Below are 19,748 nucleotides of genomic sequence, written 5' to 3' on the forward strand. Positions count from 1 at the left end.
CTGGGCTAGCACATTAGGGAGGGGGGAAGGAGGTAGATCTAGGGACCCCAGGGTTTGCGACCCAGCAGTGTGTCCTTCTATCTATACATCATTTCCTCTCACTCTATTAGTATCGCCTATCCCTGCTATTGGTCCCCTCCCTTTGTTTGTTTTACACTGCTATTATAGACACTTATGCAGCTAATCAGTTGCATTCAATGCAACATTTTTAATCTTTAAAGGGCTTATTATTTTACTCGACATTAATAAATGTTAAGTTTTATTAAAGGGTTTCTATCACTTCGTATGCCATAATTAGCTCTCAGACACTAGCGATCCGCTAGTGTCTGCTCTGGCCAACCATCCTAATATAAGAGCTTTTTGGGCAGCCGTTTGCTAAAAAATAACTTTTATAAATATGCTAATGAGCCTCTAGGTGCTATGTGGCGTCATTAGCACCTAGAGGCTCCGTCTACCTTCATACACAGCCACCGCCCAGCGCGTCCTCCAGCCGCCCATCTCCTGATGAATGCGATCCTCCGTGGTGACGCAACGGACGAATTCTCGCGCATGCGCCGTGCGCGGCTGTATTCGGCGCATGCGCAGAGGAATGTCTGACCACTTCCCTGCTCAGACATCTCCACTGCGCCTGTTTCTTGGAGCACTATGACGTCATCGGCGCAGGCGCAGTGGAGATGTCTGAGCAGGAAGCGGTCAGACATTCTCTGCGCATGCGCCGAATACAGCCGCGCACGGGCGCATGCGCGAGAATTCGTCCGTTGCGTCACACGGAGGATCGCATTCATCAGAGATGGGCGGGCTGGAGGGACGCGCTGGGCGGTGGCTGTGTATGAAGGTAGACGGAGCCTCTAGGTGCTAATGACGCCCACATAGCACCTAGAGGCTCATTAGCATATTTATAAAAGTTATTTTTTTAGCAAAACGGCTGCCCAAAAAGCTCTTATATTAGGATGGTTGGCCAGAGCAGACACTAGCGGATCGCTAGTGTCTGAGAGACTAATTATGGCATACGAAGTGATAGAAACCCTTTAAGCTACCCATTATTTGTGAATTTTTTCAAAAATATTATACTTGATCATTTATTTGAGGAAAATAATCCAATTTCACATCTCTGTGGGTGGCAAAAGTATGTGAATGTTAAGGATTAGCGGATAATTTGAATTAGAGTCAGGTGTTTTCAATCAATGGGATGACAATCAGCTGTGAGTCGGTGTATTCTTTATCCACTGTATTTGGGTGCTTTGCTGCCATCTAGTGGCAATTGTTATATTTTGTTTTATGAAGCTATCTATGCAATTGAATTATGCCTCTAATCCTGTAACTTCTCTTCTGTGAGCTCACATCCTGTGTCATTTAGTCTTTTTGTAAGACATGTATGACAGAGCTGGAGAGAGGATTTTCCTTTGACATCTATTGTCACTTCTCAAGGTACATTGAATAAATTATCTAAATGGTATCCATTGCATCACCCTCATTGGAATTCTACATTCAACTGGTTTCACTAGAGCAGGGGTCAGCACCTCCGGCACTCCAGCTGTTGCGAAACTACAATTCCCAGCATGCTCATTCATTTCTGTGAGAGTTCTGAGAAGAGCAGAGGAAGTATGCATGCTGGGAGTTGTAGTTTTAAAACATCTGGAGTGCCGGAGGTTTGCCTACCCCTGCACTAGAGGAATGGTTATAGATAGTTCACTCTTCCATTGTCTTCCATCTTCCATTGTCTGTACAAGAGACCCAAACACATCAGAGACTCTGACATACTGTACATGGCAGAAAACCAGGAGTAGTCCACCAGCAAAAATCATACCAAGAGTAAGGCGTGTAATAGTCCACAAGGTCACAAAGGAACCCAAGGTAACCTCGAAGCAACTAAAGGCCTTTCTCACATTAGCTACAAAATAATGTTCGTAAGTCCATCACACTGAACAAACAATGATGTGCATGGCAGGATTGAAAGGGATAAAGCCACTACTCTCCAAAAAGAGCATTGCTGCCCATCTGCAGTTTGCTAAAGATCTCAGGACAAGCCAGAAGGCCGTTGGAATAATGGGGGTCATTTATCAACTGGTGTAAAGTAGAACTGGCTTCCGCCTTTCATTTGGACAGCTCCGGCTCCATCACTCCCCCATTGGCTCTGCAGGTCCGGGGCTCCCTGCTTCAACAACCACTTTGATGCAGGACACATGGCCACTGCAACCAATGACTGGTGATGTGTCACCCATGCATCATGTAACTGAGAGAAATAACACATTGGGGGAAATGTCACTGCTGCTACCAGTCATTGGTTACAAAAGCCACATGACACACATCAAAGCGGATGTTGATGCGGCAAGACCCGGGACTTGCAGAGCCTTTGGGGATGTGATGGAACCGAAATGCAGGTAAAGTATTTTTTCCACTACGTATCTGGGGGTCTTCAGAAAAAGCCACAGCGTGAAGATGTACTTTGAAGTTTGTAATGGCCAAGTCAAAGTCCTGACCTTAATCCAATAGAAGTGTTGTGGAAGGACCTGAAGCGAGCAGTTCATGGGAGGAAACCCACCAACATAGAGTTGAAGCTGTTTTGTATGCAGTAATGGGAATTCCAGGAATTCCTCCAAGCCAATGTGCAGGAATCAACAATTACCGGAAATAGTATTATAGTAGGTTGGGATGGCTCGCCCTCCAACTAACAAGGAAAAGGGTGCTCCCCCTAAAAAAAGATACCCCAATCTTGTAAAGGAATGCAAAGTGTAAAAAGATAGTGGGGCACACCTACATCCGGAGATGACACAGAACACTAAAAATATCAGAGGTTAACAAACATCAGTAAACATATCAATAAAAATAAAAATATCAATAAAATACAGCGAAATATATGTATTAATATAGAACTATATACGCAAGATTGTTAAAAGTTTTTTAACCAGTCTGTAGGTATTGAATAGGTGCACCTAATGATTCCGTGGTTAAATAATAGTACTATCAACAGTCCTTGGATATTGTTATTGGATTATGGCCAATAGATTGTTTTCTTATATATCCGACTTGGGTGCACTTTTTGTGTGCGTAATGGCCATAACTATTTTCCGGTAATGTCTGTAAAGCGCTGCAGAATAAGAATTAATAATGTATAACTCTGATGGAAATACTAATGGTGTAGATATCTTAGAACCACTGTGGCTGCAATAATATTCAAGAGATGCTCTTACATGTCACATCCACAGAATATGTCATTAATGTCTGATAGGTTCAAGTCTCACCTATTTCCATAACTTCTTCACCTATGAAGAGATACGCTGCTATGACCAGAGTTTGACTATTTGCAACAGCAGGACCCCAAAGAATTCAATGGGGAGTGCTGGGCCTCGCTTACCATGGTATCAGAGGTATATCTCACACATATCAGTAGATGTAGAATGACACCCCAGGCTGACAATGTGGCGATTCATGTAAATTAGCCTTTTTATAATGTAGTATAAGTGGTAAATAACTGTATTTCAGAGCAGATGTACTCCAAAGGGAAATGAGAAATTTGATGAGGCTGCAGTGGTCACTGCCCCACTGACTGCTAAAGATATATCGACTTATGTTGACATCTCCCTTTTGAATAGGAAACATCCAAGAATATTTTTAGCTTGGTGTTCCTGGCATCTGCCACCTGTCAGGCAAGCACTACGATTACAGTTGGCACTTGTAGTATTGCCTATGCAGCCTGCCAAATGACTGCTGCCCAGTTGTCATGTCCGTGAAGATTTGGGTTGGTGGCTAGCTGTGTACAGCGCAGGTAGCAGTGCACTGGTTTTGATAATCCCAAAGAAAAGAAATAGAGACAGGGATGCCCAACCTGCGGCCCTCCAGCTGTTGCAAAACGACAACTCCCAGCATGCCCGGACAGCCTACAGCTATTAGTCTACAGCAGGGCATGGGTTTTGTAGTTTTACAACAGCAGGAGGGCCCGCAGTTTGAGCATCTCTGGAACAGAATATAGTAAGTAATAACCGTCTCTCAAACCTCATCTAATCTGATATTTATTCATAGTAAATATATTATAATCAATGTCTACCTTACTGATTATTACCCAATAAATGACTGTTATACCTTAAAGGGGTTTTCCGGTAAAAATTATTTCGTAACAAGTTCCTTCATCCTGCCCCCCCAAAATAGAAGGTTCAAATGTACCTGCCTCCTCGCAGCCTCCGCTCTCTTCATCCTCTGGTCCCGGCCTCTGTTTATGGCCACATGACTACTGAAGCCATTAATTGGCTGGAGTGGTGCATGTGACCAAACCAGCTGGATGTAAAGAGCACTGGAATCGGAAGATGGAGAGAGCGGAGGCAGCGAGGAGAACTGCTGTTTTAGGGTCTATGCAGCAAAATCATTTTTACCTTTAAATGGGTGGGCTACCTTTGAGGCAAATAGGTTGGCAACCCCCTCCTGGGCAGACCTGCAAAGGAAAGCTACTTACCTGCTCCCCGGTGCTATGTCTCAGCTCCTTTGCTCCCTATCCTCACCGGCCTCACTTGGGTCCCCGCTTGTCAACATCTGCTTTGACACGTCTGTGACCAACTGACATGACGCAAGGGGATTGGCTGCCGCGGTGTCAGAGTGGATGTTAACAGCTGAGGATCCAAGCAGGGGCAGCCAAGGCTGGGGAGCAAAGGCGGTAGGACCAAACGCTGGGGAGCAGGTAAGTATGCTTCCCTTTGCAGCTGTGCCCAGGATGGGGGTTTGCCAACCCCTTTAAGGTTATAACATTTATTTATAGAGTAATTATCAGTAATATAGATTTTGATTACCGTACTCTGCACTATATATTTACTATTAAAAAAATATTCAGAAAACAAAGAATGTAACAATATGCGAACCCTGGTCTATATAGGATGCACAATGTATCAGGGAAAAATAGAGATACAATGTATCAGATCCGTGTAATGGATTAATAGTAAATAATCACATCACTGGTGGTCAAACACATATCCAAGAAAGGCTTCAGTCTCTATATCCTCTGCATGTGATACCTGACTTTTAAATCTGTATACCCCATATGTGTGGACAATTTCCACTGCATTTGCCCTTAGATTGGTGTCTGATTTTATTAGTCAGTTATCATGGCTGGGCTCAGGCCTTAGCAGTGGCCTAGTAGACAACAGTAGGTAATCTCTGACATGAGTGCATTCAAGTATTAAAGGGCGTCTGTCATCAGATTTGCACCTATGAAACTGGCTGACCTGTTACATATGTTCTTGGCAGCTGAAGGCATCTGTGTTGGTGCCATGTTCATATGTGCCCGCATTGCTGAGAAGAATGACGTTTTAATATATATAAATGAGCCTCTAGGAGCGATGGGGGCGTTACTGTTACACCTAGAGGCTCTGCTATCTGCGCAACTGATGCACCTTCTCAACTTTGATCAACAGGGCCAGACAGTGAAAACATGCCCTTTAACACAAATCATCAGGGTGGATTTTCTGTCGATACAGCATAATTTACATCTCAGGATCCTTTAGACACAGAACAATCTGCCATAAACTTACACTCTGTCTCAGAAGTGTGAAGGGCACCAGGGGCAATTAACCCCATCCATATGCAGTAAAGTCTATTTCCATAAACGTGCATTTACCTTATTGTCTCAGTCCAACACAGCCTTTGGTTGACTCTACCCATCAAGTGACACCTTAATTCATACACAGTTTGAAAATGTTCTCCACAAAATAGTCTGCAGAGTCTATTTGCAGAGGTTGTTAGATGCAGTGTGCTTCTCGCCTCTAACAACCTTTGCAGGAATTAAAAAAAACACAAAAAACAAACCAGGTGCTGAACCAAAATAAAGAACAGCTGCAGATCTTTCCATTACACCTTATCTTTGTGTATCACCCACTCCTGGTGTAGGCTCAAACACTGACTCTGAAAACATCCCTAAAGTCAGCCTTTCGATTGTGTGTCCTATGATGTAACGTAATATCAGATGAAATGCAGCAGCGCAGAGCTGTCTCTAACATGGTGTAATGTGATGAAACAGCAAAGTCATTCTGTCTGCGGAGCAGTAATGGAAGCTGCCTGTACAAAATCTTTCCCACCGTTTCTAGATTACAAGACAGAGAAATACGTCCTGACTAAAAATAGGAAGATTGGAGTATTTCATCGTCTGCTTCAGCTCGGCGTTCTATGTTATATAGTTGGGTGAGTAAAATATGGTTTTCTGGAAGTAACATTATGTTTAAGAAGAGTCTTACATGGGAGGATGGGAGAATAAAAAGTCTACTGTAAGGGGAATGGGTATATAATGCATAGATACAGAAAAGAAGATATATTACTATGTTTTCTATGTATCATTTATGTCTATCATTGGATTCCCTAGAGTTATAATTAAAGCCAAAGAATAGGGTTAATTAACTATAGGGACATAAATTGAAGCCTGATTGAAATTTAGAAAATGATAATATTAATAGCCAAGTCCATGTTATACAGCACTCATTGATTCAGGTGCACATTAAGTGTCCTAGTCCAGATTTAGCAGCATTTCCTAAGCGGTGTGCCGCTATCCATGGCTGCTCTCTCCACATTTGCTATACTGGCTTCTGCAATACATGTCTGAAGAAGGTCTGGTATAGGTCCAAAAACGTTCACCTGTATATATTTCTTAGGTGGATTGCCTCAATAAGTGCACATATAAACTACATCAGAGGGCCAAGTTTTATTGTAATACTTTATATATTTTAGGGGTTTTCCAAGTAGGGGCTGATGGATGGTGAAGGCAATGACCAGTCCTGTTTAGTTAGTATAAATAAAGACTCTCTTTACTGTGCAGATGATGGTAGTAACTAGGGATGAGCAAATCGACTTCGGATGAAACATCCGAAGTCGATTCACATAAAACTTTGTTAGAATTCTGTACGGAGTTCCCGCTCCATACCGTATTAGAATGTATTGGCTCCTGTGAGCCGAAGTTATTACTTTGCGAAGTCTCGTAAGACTTCAGGCAATCACTTCAAAAATGTATTTCTACTGTAAAAAACCTTTTACCATGTTTCATCCGAAGTCGATTCGCTCATCCCTAGTAGTTACAGTATAAATGCAAGCAGCAGGCACAGAAGTGTGGAGGGCACTAGATGCAATTAACCCTTTCCACATGCATCCAATCCTTTTGGATGCACATTGCACAGATCATTACCACAATAAACATTTTAAAGTAGTAAACCTGAGTATAAACCTTTTAGCAGTGAATCACAGCATTAATCTTTTAGCAGTTAACCACTAGGTCACTGCATAGGTCTAAACAAATATAATCTTGTAAACTGCCCAGGGAAGGAATCCCTACCTACTATAGAAACTAGAACATTCATAACACTAATCTCATAGTTCATAGTGTGATACCATAGACATCTTTGACCTTTCGAGAGACGCACAGGAATCCCTACGGGAACAGAGCTCTTGACTTTTTCTCTCTCGCATATTACATATAAATTTGTGATAATAAAACCCCCTGAGTACCACTGTTCAAAACTGGAGACACACTGAGGTACTATGTGGGACTACAGATTTCTATGGACATATAAAGGAGATATACAACAAGAGGCATGATTTGTTATACTTAAAGGGTTTTGTGGGTCAGCTGTTTACAGAAGCTGCAGTACCGGAACACCACAGCCTGCGTCTGACCTGCTTGTCACTGCCAACCATACTGGAGTGCAATCACATACCTGACAACCAGTCTGAGATACCTACACCAAAGGTAGCGGCATACCACCCCCACCTGAGGCATTTAGCTCACCTGATACCAGAACTGGACCCAAAATCCCTTACTCCATGGAAGAGACATACTACGAGTTCATAAGGCTAGATGACAGATTAACGGTCCCCAAAATGCTCCATACGCCCAGAGACTTGACTTAGGATGGGTCATCATAGGAGTCGTCTGTCCTGGAGGAGCACACAAGCCAACCTCAGTCCACAGTATGCTCACCAACACACTTGAAAATGGACGTCCTTCCCTATTTCAGCCATGTCAGAGCAGTTTCTTGATAAAAGAACTGCCACACAGTGCTCCTGTGCCTTGTCCTTTCACAGATACCTCCTGTGAAGACCACGCCTGCGATGGTGAGCAAGATCACTTAGGGTGCACAGTCTTACACAGGACAAGGGAAGACATCAGGATCTCAATGTCCATAGAAGACAGGATATTTGGAATTATGGCCAAAAAGTTCAACCTTGGTTTCATCAGACCATAACACCTTTTCCCACATGCTTTTGGGAGACTTCAGATGTGTTTTTGCAAAATGTAGCCTGATTTAGATGTTTTTCTTCATAAGAAAAGGCTTTCGTCTTGCCACTCTACCCCATAGCCCAGACATATGAAGAATACGGGAGATTGTTGCCACATGTACCACACAGCCAGTACGTGCCAGATATTCCTGCAGCTCCTTTAATGTTGCTGTAGGCCTCTTGGTAGCCTCCCAGACCAGGTTTCTTCTCGTCTTTTCATCAAATTTGGAGGGACGTCCAGTTCTTGGCAATGTCCCTGTTGTGCCATATTTTCTCCACTTGATGATGACTGTCTTTATTGTGTTCCATGGTATATCTAATGCCTTGGAAATTCTTTTGTACCCTTCTTCTGACTGATACCTTTTAACAATGAGATCTCTCTGATGCTTTGGAAGCTCTCTGTGGACCATGGTTTTTGCTGTGGGATGCGACTAAGAAAATTTCAGGAAAGACCAACTAGAGCAGCTAAACTTTATTTGGGGTTAATCAGAGGCACTTTAAATGATGGCAGGTGTATGCTGACTCCTATTTAACATGATTTTGAATGTGATTGCATAATTCAGAACACAGCTACATCCCCAGTTATAAGAGGGTGTGCACACTTATGCAACCACATTATTATAATTTTTTTTGTTTGTTTTCTTCCCTCCACCTAAAAGATTTCAGTTTGTTTTTCAATTGAGTGGTACAGTTTATAGTCACATTAAAGGTGGAAAATGTTCTGAAATGATTTATCTTTGTCTAATTTTTTTTACATCACAGAAACCTGACATTTTAACAGGGGTGTGAAGACTTTTTATATCCACTGTATATTATTAGTGGTCAGACTATATTCCTAATTCATTGTTGATTAACAGGTGGGTGTTTATAATAAAAAAGGGATACCAAGAAAGTGACAATGATCCACACATTTCTGTGATAACAAAAATGAAGGGGGCATCGGTGTCCAAAAATATCATGGAATTTCAAGAAAGGTTATGGGATGTAGCAGACTTTGTGAAGCCATCTCAGGTAAGTTCACTCATTATGACAAACCATGTGATACGTTTCTGTACCCATTTTTCAGTTGTCTGGTATCATCATAGTAATAGTGTTCAGGCCTGACTAGCTTAACAGATAGTTCAACCACTTCCAGACCAGGCCATTTGCCCCCTTTCTGACCAAGCCTAAATTTGCGAATCTGGCATATATCACTTTATGTGGTAATAACTTTGGAATGCTTTTACTTATCCAAGCCATTCTGAGAAAGTTTTTTCATGACACATTGTACGTCATGTTAATCGTAAATTTTAGTAAATATCTTTTATGTATTAAAAAAGACCAGAATTTAAAGAAAATTTGGAAAAATTCACTATTTTCAAAATATTTATCTCTGTGCTTTTAAGACAGATAGTGATACCTTTAACATTCACCATATGTCTACTTTATGTTGGCATCATTTTGGTAATGTTGTTTTTTTTTTAGAACGTTAAAAGGTTTAGAATTTTAGAAGCAATTTTTGAAATTTTCAAGAAAATGTCCAAAATCCACTTTAAGGACCAATTCAGTTCTGAAGTCACTTTTTGAAGAGCTTGCATAAAAGAAATCGTCCACAAATTCCCCCAACTGCACCCCTCGAACTATTCACAACTGATTTTAGAAATGTTGTTAACCCTTTAGGTATTCCACAGGAATTAAAGCAAAATGGAGGTGCGGATTTTCCATTTTAATCCATTTTTTCTTGTAACAACAAAACAGACCTCAATATTTATTGATTAAGGATTAATGATTAACCCTTTCCCGACATGTGACATAACAGTACGTCACATGTCGGGTCTTTAAAGATGGCGGCCGATCCTGTTTCATACAGCGGCCACCCACAGCTAATATCTGCGTCCGGCGTTAATCCCTATGGTGGACATTTAACCTCTCAGATGCTGTGGTCAAACCTGACCATGGCATCTGAGCACACTGAAAACCGAAAGCTTCTGCTGTTGCTCCGGCTCCCCCGTGTAGCGATTGGAGGAGCCAGAGCTTGTGTGCGGAAGCCCCTGTAATATACATAAAACAACTAACAATATGGTATTGCATGTATATTGTAATAGTATTTTATATGAAATGCCCTATTCAATGCATAGTAGTTATGAATTCAGAGCTGTATAGGAGAATGAACGAGATCTTGCTTCAATTGAATTTCAAAATCTTTATTTTGAACAGTGTAATGCGGTGTTTGAGATTTTTATGCATTAGCTCCACAAGAATTTTCATCCAGCAACATAAATTTCAGGGATTCTCTACTTATAAATATCTTTTTTTTACATTTGTGTCAAGTAAAATGTTTGATCATTTAATAAAAATTTTGCTGGATCATGTCATGTGAATATCTATGCTAACTTTTTAAATATCACCACGGCTGACCAAATATGGTGTGTGTCTGTGTGTGTCTGTGTGTCTGTGTGTCTATGTATATATATACACACATATGAAATTAACTTCTTGTTACAGGGAGAAAATGTTCTGTTTTTGGTTACAAATTTTCTCTCAACACCAGGACAAGCATTGGGCACATGTCCAGAGGTAAGAAGACTCTTGCGTTAGGAGTTCAAAATCCATAAGTGTGTCAGTAATTTGACTGCTTGTGAGACTGTCACTACTTATGGTTAAAAAAAAGTTCACAACAAACGTGCTGATTATCTGATATTACAATGAAATTGAAAATGTAGTCCCATGGTATGGTGGTGGGACAGGAGTCAAAATGGATATTTTTTGCACAGTCCCACCCTTTTTAATTGCCAGGCCCCAGAATCATTGCACTTTTAGGCCTCCTGCACACTACCGTAGGTGTCCCGTTGCCGTATTGTGGACCGCATTTTCGGATCCGCAATACACGGGTACCGTTCCGTGTGCATTCCGCATTACAGATGCGGACCCATTCACTTCAGATGCAGATCAATGCGGAACGGAAGCACAGAACCCTACGGAAGCACTACGGAGTGCTTACGTGGGGTTTCGCCCCGTACTTCCGTTCCGCAAAAAGATAGAACATGTCCTACCTTTTTGCGGAACGGGCGGATCGCAGTCCCATTAAAGTGAATGGGTCTGCGATCCGCTGCGGCTGACCCACGGTCGGTGTTCGTGTATTGCGTCCCGCAATTTGCAGGCCGCAGCACGGCCAAGGGGCGCACACGTTCATGTGCAGGAGACCTTACACAACAATTTGCTAATGATGAACATGTTAAGGTGTGCATCTGCTAGTAATATGCCATTAAATTCAGTCTACACTTGTTTTTTTCCTTAAAGAGTCCAACAATTTTAGATGGCAGATGTAGTGAAGACGTAGACTGCACCGAAGGAGAACCTGTGATTAGTGGAAATGGTAAAATAGTTTATTATTCTTCTATCTTAGGCCTCTTTCACACGGGCGTTGCGGGAAAAGGTGCGGGTGCGTTGCGGGAACATGCACGATTTTTCCACGCAAGTGCAAAACATTGTAATGCGTTTTGCACTCGCATGAGAAAAATCGCGCATGTTTGGTACCCAAACCCGAAATTCTTCACAGAAGTTCGGGCTTGGGATCGGTGTTCTGTAGATTGTATTATTTTCCATGAAAACATGGTTATAAGGGAAAATAATAGCATTCTGAATACAGAATGCATAGTACAATAGGGCTGGAGGGGTTAAAAAAAAAATTAAAAAAATTTAACTCACCTTAATACACTTGCTCGCGCAGCCCGGCATCTCTTCTGTCTTCTTTTTTGCTGTGTGCAAGAAAATGACCTGTGGTGACGTCACTCCGGTCATCACATGGTCAGTCACATGATCTTTTACCATGGTGATGGATCATGTGATGGCCGGAGTGACGTCACCACAGGTCCTTTTCATGCACTCAGCAAAGAAGAAGGCAGAAGAGAAGCCGGGCTGCGCGATCAAGTGGATTAAGGTGAGTTAAATTATTATTTTTTTTAAATGTAACCCCTCCAGCGCTATTGTACTATGCATTCTGAATGCTATTATTTTCCCTTATAACCATGTTATAAGGGGAAATAATAATGATCGGGTCTCCATCCCGATCGTCTCCTAGCAACCGTGCGTGAAAATCGCACCGCATCCGCACTTGCTTGCGGATGCTTGCGATTTTCACGCAACCCCATTCATTTCTATGGGGCCTGCGTTACGTGAAAAACGCACAAAGAGGAGCATGCTGCGATTTTCACGCAACGCACAAGTGATGTGTGAAAATCACCGCTCATGTGAACAGCCCCATAGAAATGAATGGGTCAGGATTCAGTGCGGGTGCAATGCGTTCAACTCACGCATCGCATCCGCGCGGAATACTCGCCCGTGTGAGGCCTTATAGTTTTATAGGACCACTATATTCTGGGAGCCAACACTTCCTGGGTCTCTGTTCAACCAGCTCCAGCGAGGATGTGTTAACACAACATGTGACTGCAACAGCCAATCGCTGCTTATAGCAGTGATGTGTGAACACCACTGAGATCACCACTACGGACAGTAATTGGCTGCAGTGGTCATACGTTGTGTCAACACGTCATCGCATGGGTTGGGTGGACAGAGATCAGTGGGAGATCTGGGAATTATCAGCACGGGAGTTCCAGGTGATTGGTGACATATTGCTCTTTTTGTTGTTTTATAGCATTGTAACTTGGGGTTGGTTAGAGATGTGGAAAGAGGATAAAATTACACTTTTATTGTTATACTGGGTTGTTCAGAGATACATCCAGGATTACTGACAAATGTCTATTGAAAGATTTGCATTGACCCATGGGACAGTGACCACTCCATTTGCTGTGACAAGGTGTTTGGGAGTTGGACTATAGGTGTCTGAATGTTGTGACGTTGACAGCATAAACTGCACACTAACTGTACATGGAGTAGTAGAAATAATTTTCCTGCACATTTTAGTACCGCCATAACCATGTTACTGATCATCACACATCAATAATGAAGATTGGCCTACACCAGATGCTGGTGGGGAAGTGGTAGTCATGCTCCAGTGGGTAACATACTACTTTATGTGATCAGCAGTGGTTTTGGTCATCTCACATAAGAGTGTACAAAGTAGTGTGAGCAATACCGAAAATCATTGAACTAGTGTAGCCAGCATAGAAAGGCCGCCCTACGCCTCTCTGTTTTCTTGCAGGTATTAAAACAGGAAAGTGTGATACAACGTATTTCACATGCGAGATATATGGCTGGTGTCCTGTTGAGAATCCACAGAAAATCAGGTAATTAATAGTACTGTAAATTCACCGTTTTCAATCTAATTTACTTTAAAAGGTTTTAAATTGAACAGAGGTTCTCAATAAAGGGTAAGGATAAGGTCACGCGGTGCGGCTGCTGAGTGGCCAAGTACCGCACGTTCATGCAATGGCTGCATGGTAACCAGCAAAACTGCTGGCCAATGCACACGTACTTTTCCAATACCTCAAAACAAAAATGCATAAAAATGCCCTGTGTAAACCAGGCCTTATGGTGTGTAGCGGACAAAGAGTAGTTGTGGGGAATTTTATCAATGCCACCATTATAGAGAAGCAATATGATACAGCCATTCCGCTCCTAGGCCTATGGTGCTCGCACACAATTTTGAAGCCTATATCAGGGGTGATGGGAAGTATACAAGAGCCTGCACTTGTGAAAGCACCCTGGGGGTCCGGCCACACAAGGCAGATTTTTACAGGGAATTCCACTGTAGATTTTGCAGCTTTTTCATAGCATAATTTACTCTGTGCTTTGCTGTGGATTTCTCCTTCTGCATTGCAAAGGGTGAAATCTACAGTGGAAATGTGCATCAGAAGTTGACGTGCTGCAGATTTAAAGTTCAAGTCCATTTACACAGCAGATTTTTTTCTGCAGCAAGTGAATGCATTGGCTGGTACTGTAAAACGCGTCAGATTTGCCGCAGGGGTAGGAAGAGTGGACCTGATTATTCTACTACTTTCCCTCTCCCTTTATGAATCTATTAAGACTTGCACTGTAATTTTACCAGTAAACCTATTAGTGTAAGGTTCCCCAAATGTATCTTAAGGCTTGTATCATAGCTTTAATGATCCCCTTGGAAGGATGCCATCCATGAGATGATGTTGGTCCTATAGTTGAGTATCCCACAACTACTTTGCCCTATTGCTCAAAGTGTTTTTTGAAGGGGTTCACCATCGGCACTGAGCTGTTTACATAACTCCCATAGAGTCTTTTCAAACTTCTCCTCTGCTTTACTGGGGTGGGGGTTCAAGGGACTGGGTCGCTCTGTTCAGTGGAGGTCCTACTTCTTGAACCACCACCAATGTAACATTTACCATGTAGCCAGTATGTGGCAAGAATACTCCTTTAAGGAAGTAAACTGGTTTGTTGGGACTCGGCAGTCCCACAGAAATTGACGTGAGCAGTGGTCATGCATGCTCACTACTTGTTGTAATGAAAGGTAGACGTCCTAGTGGATCATACATTTGTCCCCTATCCTGTGGATAGCTGATAAATGTCATTTGGGGAACATCTCCTTTAAAATGGCATTTGCCCTTCATAATATCTAGATTTTTCCAAGACTATTAGAACACAGAATTTCATTGTCAGCTGCGTATATTTCATTCTTGCTTTTTTTTTTTCCTTTAGGAGAACACCACTAAATGAAGCTGAAAACTTCACACTTTTGATAAAAAATTCTGTGTACTTTAGCAAATTGAATTTGTCCCGGTGAGCGTGTTTTTAATGGCAATATTTCCAATATATATATATAAAATTATGGAATCGTTTCTCATCTGTCTATACACATTCAGACTGGTTAAAAGAAGCCTAAGACAGTAATAAATATGTCTGGGAAATAGGCAAAAAACTTCAGACCAAATTTAAGAGTTACGTTTTGCACATTATATCTAGTTCAGCTTCTCTAGGAATTAGGTAGATGAAGGAACAGTTGCTATAGCAATGTCCCAGATCTAGAAGATGTACAGGATAAGGGTTGTAGAAACCACATAGGAGCAAGTTCTTGTAGACAGCTCCACTTTTTTTTTACTTAGAAAGTGCATATTCCCTTAGACTATGAATTTCAAATGAAGGTAATCCTTGTTTCATTGTATGTTTCACTTTAAAGCACAACTCCACCTTTTGTGAAATTAAGGGCTACTTGGACAATTTACTTTTTTCTCCATTGAATTCATAATAAAAATAAAGGGGTTGTCTCCTTCAGCAAATGGCATTTATCATGTAGACAGAGTTAATACAAGGCACATACTACTGTATTGTGATTGTCCATATTGCCTCCTTTCTTAGTTTGATTCATTTTTTCCATTTACATTATACACTGCTCGTATTCAGGCCCATCGCTGCAGCGCAGATACGAGGTGGCCGGGAACTGCTGCGCATGCGAGTTTATGTGTGCTTCCACGGTCCCGGCCGCACAAGCATGACCACTGCTGCTGGATTGCAGGGTGGTCATAACCCCTGGAAACAAGCAGTGATGGAAATGAATCAAGCCAGCAAATGAGGCAATGTGGACATTTATTAGCTTTGTCTACATGATAAATGTAATTTACAACCCCTGCAATCGCTTACTTATGTGTGTGGCAAAGCAGTGCCCAAAAAACTACAGCTTGCCTAATCAGACAGCCTTCTTAGGGCTGAACTCAGACTTTTTACTACTACAAACTGCTACCCTGTGAAGAATTTTATTGCGCTTCTCTGCTTATAGCTGGTTCATGTGGATGATACAGCAGGCCTTTTCTAAATGGTTTAGAGGAATGCCTCCTCGAAGACACCAGACTGTACCTACCGTACAAAAAAGGGTATTCCAAAGATCGACATTGATTACATATAGTCAGGATATACCATCAGTGTCTGAAATGCCCATCAATCCTTACAACATTGAAACCATAGTACACTGGGCCCTTTGTAGGGTTGGACCCTTTGCACTCAAAACATACCGGACAGGTTTTAAATGTCTTCAAATCGGTCACTTTTGTGTCTATAATTGCTATGATTTTGTATAAGTCATGGCAAAGAAAACTGGAATGTGTAAATGTACACCCTAGCATGGATAGACACAGAGTGTGGTTTTGGGGGTGAGTGAGTGTCATTTCCCACCTAGTCCTAGGAGCCTCAGAGACACTATGATTCTCTGTAACTCAGTGTCCTCCTTGGATTTCTGTTCTTGATTAGGTTATTAGTTAATTCCCTCGGGTCCTTTTATATACTGATTAACTCTTTCCCGACTTCCCAAACAAATAACACACAGACACCAAGTCGGATTTAATCGGCCACAGCAGCCGTTTTTTATTAACAAAATATATATAAATATAACCATAAATAAACAACATAAATTAACCCTGACGAGTGAGATCCTTGAAGCCCTAAAGCTTAATTCCCACAAAACTCAAATATGGCAATTCCATCTTGCCTCCAGCCGTAGAACTTCTGCTCGGAGACACCAATTGATGGACGCCTCTGTCTTCCAACCAACTGCCAAACCATGAGAGTCCAGCCTCACTACTGAGGCCCTGCCATTCTCCAGTAACAGCAATACCACCAACTTCGAGGACCTCCCACCGCCAACTACGCGCAACTTGACCCCCTTCTTCCTCAAGAATGCGTGTCCCTCCACAAGCCTAAAGCCCTCTCAATCCCTCCATTAAGCCACAATGACAATAAGTCAATGCCCACAGCATTGAGGTGAACCCCGTCAGCCCTCCAAAATTCGCCAACACCCAACTTCAGCTCAGAATGCCTAATTGCCACCGCCCCATTCCTGGCCATGAACTTACCAATAGCCCTGTTCACCTTAACTCTTGCCTTATTTAGGCGTTCCACCGAGCGAGCCTCCCGCCACGTCCGATGAGGCACTATATCAGACCACACTGTAACCATGGCTGGGAATACAGCCTACAATCTCAACAAATCAAACTTTATATCCCTTATCAACTCCCTAACCGGCCTAACACCCAAATCATAACGTGAAGTACCAAAACATCGGGAGACCGATCCAAGCGTGCAAAATGATGCACCTCCCTTAAGACACTACCCCACAACATACCTCTGTACCCGATCCATCTCACAACCGCAATGTCCCTCGTAAAGCCCAACTGACGCCGGTTCGGCCAAACATCCGCCCTCAGAGCCCCCCAAAAGACGAACGAGTGCCCGAGAATCCAAACCAATGCCGGGGAACCCACTGAAACAAAGCAAAAACATAAGGAGAAACGTTAAAACTAAGACAACCCATTCAGTTGCAACCTCCCTAACCTCACATAAGAACGGAACCGCACCGATTCCCACCTGCCAATCCTTTTTATCACTTCATCACTCATACCTAACCTCGCAGGCTCCGTCGCAGCCCCAATCCTAAAAGAATGTCCAGTATAATCCCGCAGGTCAATGTCCAAACCTCTTAAGCAATGCCGAAAAACAGTCAAAAACTGAAAACGCGACAAGAATGACCAATCATCATGCCTAAGAAGAGGGTCACTCCCCACAACTTAGCCAACCTATATTCTTGCAAACACCGAACTGGACATAACATACACCCCGGAACAGCAAAAAGAATAACACTACTCCCCCTACCTTCTTTATCTGTTTTTGACATACAAATCCTCACCACCACCCTATCTTGGTAAAGATCCACATCTTCCCCAAGTAAACCCCCACGCCCCGCAGACTGCTACTTACCAACTCCCCCAAATGGAACGCCCTAAAAAAGGCCAATGAAGACGCTAACTTGACCAACCACACCTCACTTGATGAACGACACACCAATTCCAACTGCGAGACAATTTTTTGTAATAAAGTGAAGGAGACTGGCCTCCTTCTATCCTCCACCCACTTTCCCCTTCTCCAACCCCTCAAAACTTGCCTGACCAGGAAAGATTTATTAACATCAGGAAGACCTCATAAGTTAAAACCAAATGCCAAACCCGCTACACATTTATATATTAATTGCGCCACTGACTAACCTTCCTCCTTCACATGCCCTAAAAATAACAACAGAGTTGAAATCTTCCAAAAACACCGCCCATACTTCCAGATCCCTCCTCAGTTCACGACCCAGCCGAATGAAATAGTGGGGGGCCGACACACACCCGCCGTAAAAAATCTGTCCCATCGGCATAATACGACATGCGAAATTAAGCTTCCCCAAGAGAGATTGTAAATCCTGCAATCAAATTTTAGGAGACCTCCTGGCACTGCCTATCTCCACTCTTAAATCTTGCACCTTTTTCGTCCGGCAGCCAGCACTCCATTTTCTCCGTATTAATCACTATCCCCAGGAGCTAACGGCACACTGAATGACACAAAAACTGCCTGCAACGCATTTAACAACAACGAACAATCCCACCAGACCCAAACAAAGAAAATCGTCCAAGTAATGGATAATGGACGAACAACCAAACACATCCGCCACAACCCATTCCAGGAAAGAACTAAATGCTTCAAAATATGCATACAACAAAGAACAATCCATCGGCAAGCACCTATCTACGAAATAGCCTCTCTCCCAAAAACAACCTAACAAATGCAAACTATCAGGATTAACCAGCAGGAGGCGAAAAGCCGCCTTAATGTCAGTTTTTGCCAATAACGCCACTGGGCCCAACTTTCGCACCGAAGCCACAGCCGCATCAAATGAGGTATAAACCACCGAACAAAGTTCCGGATCAATACCATCATTGACCGACGCCCCTTTTGGGAAAGACAGATGGTGAATGCTCCTTCTTGAGCACTACCCCTAATGGCGACACTTGCAAATTAACCAAATGTGGTTTAAAAAATGAGCCATCCATGCGACCCAATGAAACCTCCTTTGACCATTTTTAAGGACACTATTTCCAGATGCTCCAAAGCCGAGCACAAATTTTTCTGTACCATAACAACTGGAAAGGTGTAGATGGAATGCTGAAACCCTGCATAAACCCCCCCTGTAATAGCTCCACAGCTTCACTATTGGGGTATCTACTTAGATACCGCTCCATCTTTTCCACCGGCACAGGAGTTAACCCCTTTTTGCAGCGGTATCACCTCCTTTTTGCCTAATCCCCTTGACGCAACGATTGGCCCTGTGATTACCGCTGCAGGATGAGCACTCATGCTTGAATTAGCATTTTGCCCCAAACTTGCAACTTCCTTCGTTAAAGAGGAAGCACAAACCATTGGCAGATGCTGCTGCAAAACTGGACTGGCTTGACCCTCCTATCTCCCCCCGAAAGGACTGCCCCGCATACCCCACGCCGGTAACAGAGATAATCCCAATGCCCCCAACCCAGATACCCAAGCTGCTAAGCTACTGAAAAGCTGACTTAGGCCCCGAACTATTTCCCCTTGACGCCCCCCAAGCCCTACGCTCCCTGGGCAGCTAACTAGGGAAAGAAGTGGCCCTAACATTGTCTCACCTGGCTGCCTGGGCACTGTGATCCCTGCAGCCGATGATCCTGGCTCCTGGCGATCTTCACAGGTCGGTACATCTTCTTCCCTCCATCCCGCTACCGAATTCAGACTGAAGGACTGCAACCCAGCCTCCGCCATGC

The 19,748-nt window shown here is 42.9% G+C and overlaps 1 protein-coding gene across 4 annotated transcripts in view; it reads left to right on the forward strand.

Annotated features, from left to right (window-relative positions):
* Positions 1-19,748, forward strand: part of P2RX6 (purinergic receptor P2X 6) — a 98,621-nt gene that overhangs the window by 60,673 nt on the left and 18,200 nt on the right. For 2 of the 4 annotated variants that reach the window (XR_005776137.1, XM_040416000.1), the window contains exons 1-6: positions 6,029-6,162; positions 9,102-9,255; positions 10,729-10,800; positions 11,524-11,599; positions 13,385-13,469; positions 14,851-14,931. Coding sequence is in view for 3 of the 4 variants with exons in the window: in XM_040416000.1 (XP_040271934.1) it covers positions 6,029-6,162; positions 9,102-9,255; positions 10,729-10,800; positions 11,524-11,599; positions 13,385-13,469; positions 14,851-14,931 (602 nt within the window). In the remaining variant the exon portion in view is untranslated. Of the gene's footprint in view, positions 1-6,028; positions 6,163-9,101; positions 9,256-10,728; positions 10,801-11,523; positions 11,600-13,384; positions 13,470-14,850; positions 14,932-19,748 lie in introns of those variants that run through there. The other 2 variants (XM_040416001.1, XM_040416002.1) reach the window with 2 other exon arrangements.

This window comes from Bufo bufo, chromosome 2 (genome assembly GCF_905171765.1).
Source record: "Bufo bufo chromosome 2, aBufBuf1.1, whole genome shotgun sequence".
NCBI classification, from domain to species: Eukaryota; Metazoa; Chordata; class Amphibia; order Anura; family Bufonidae; genus Bufo; species Bufo bufo.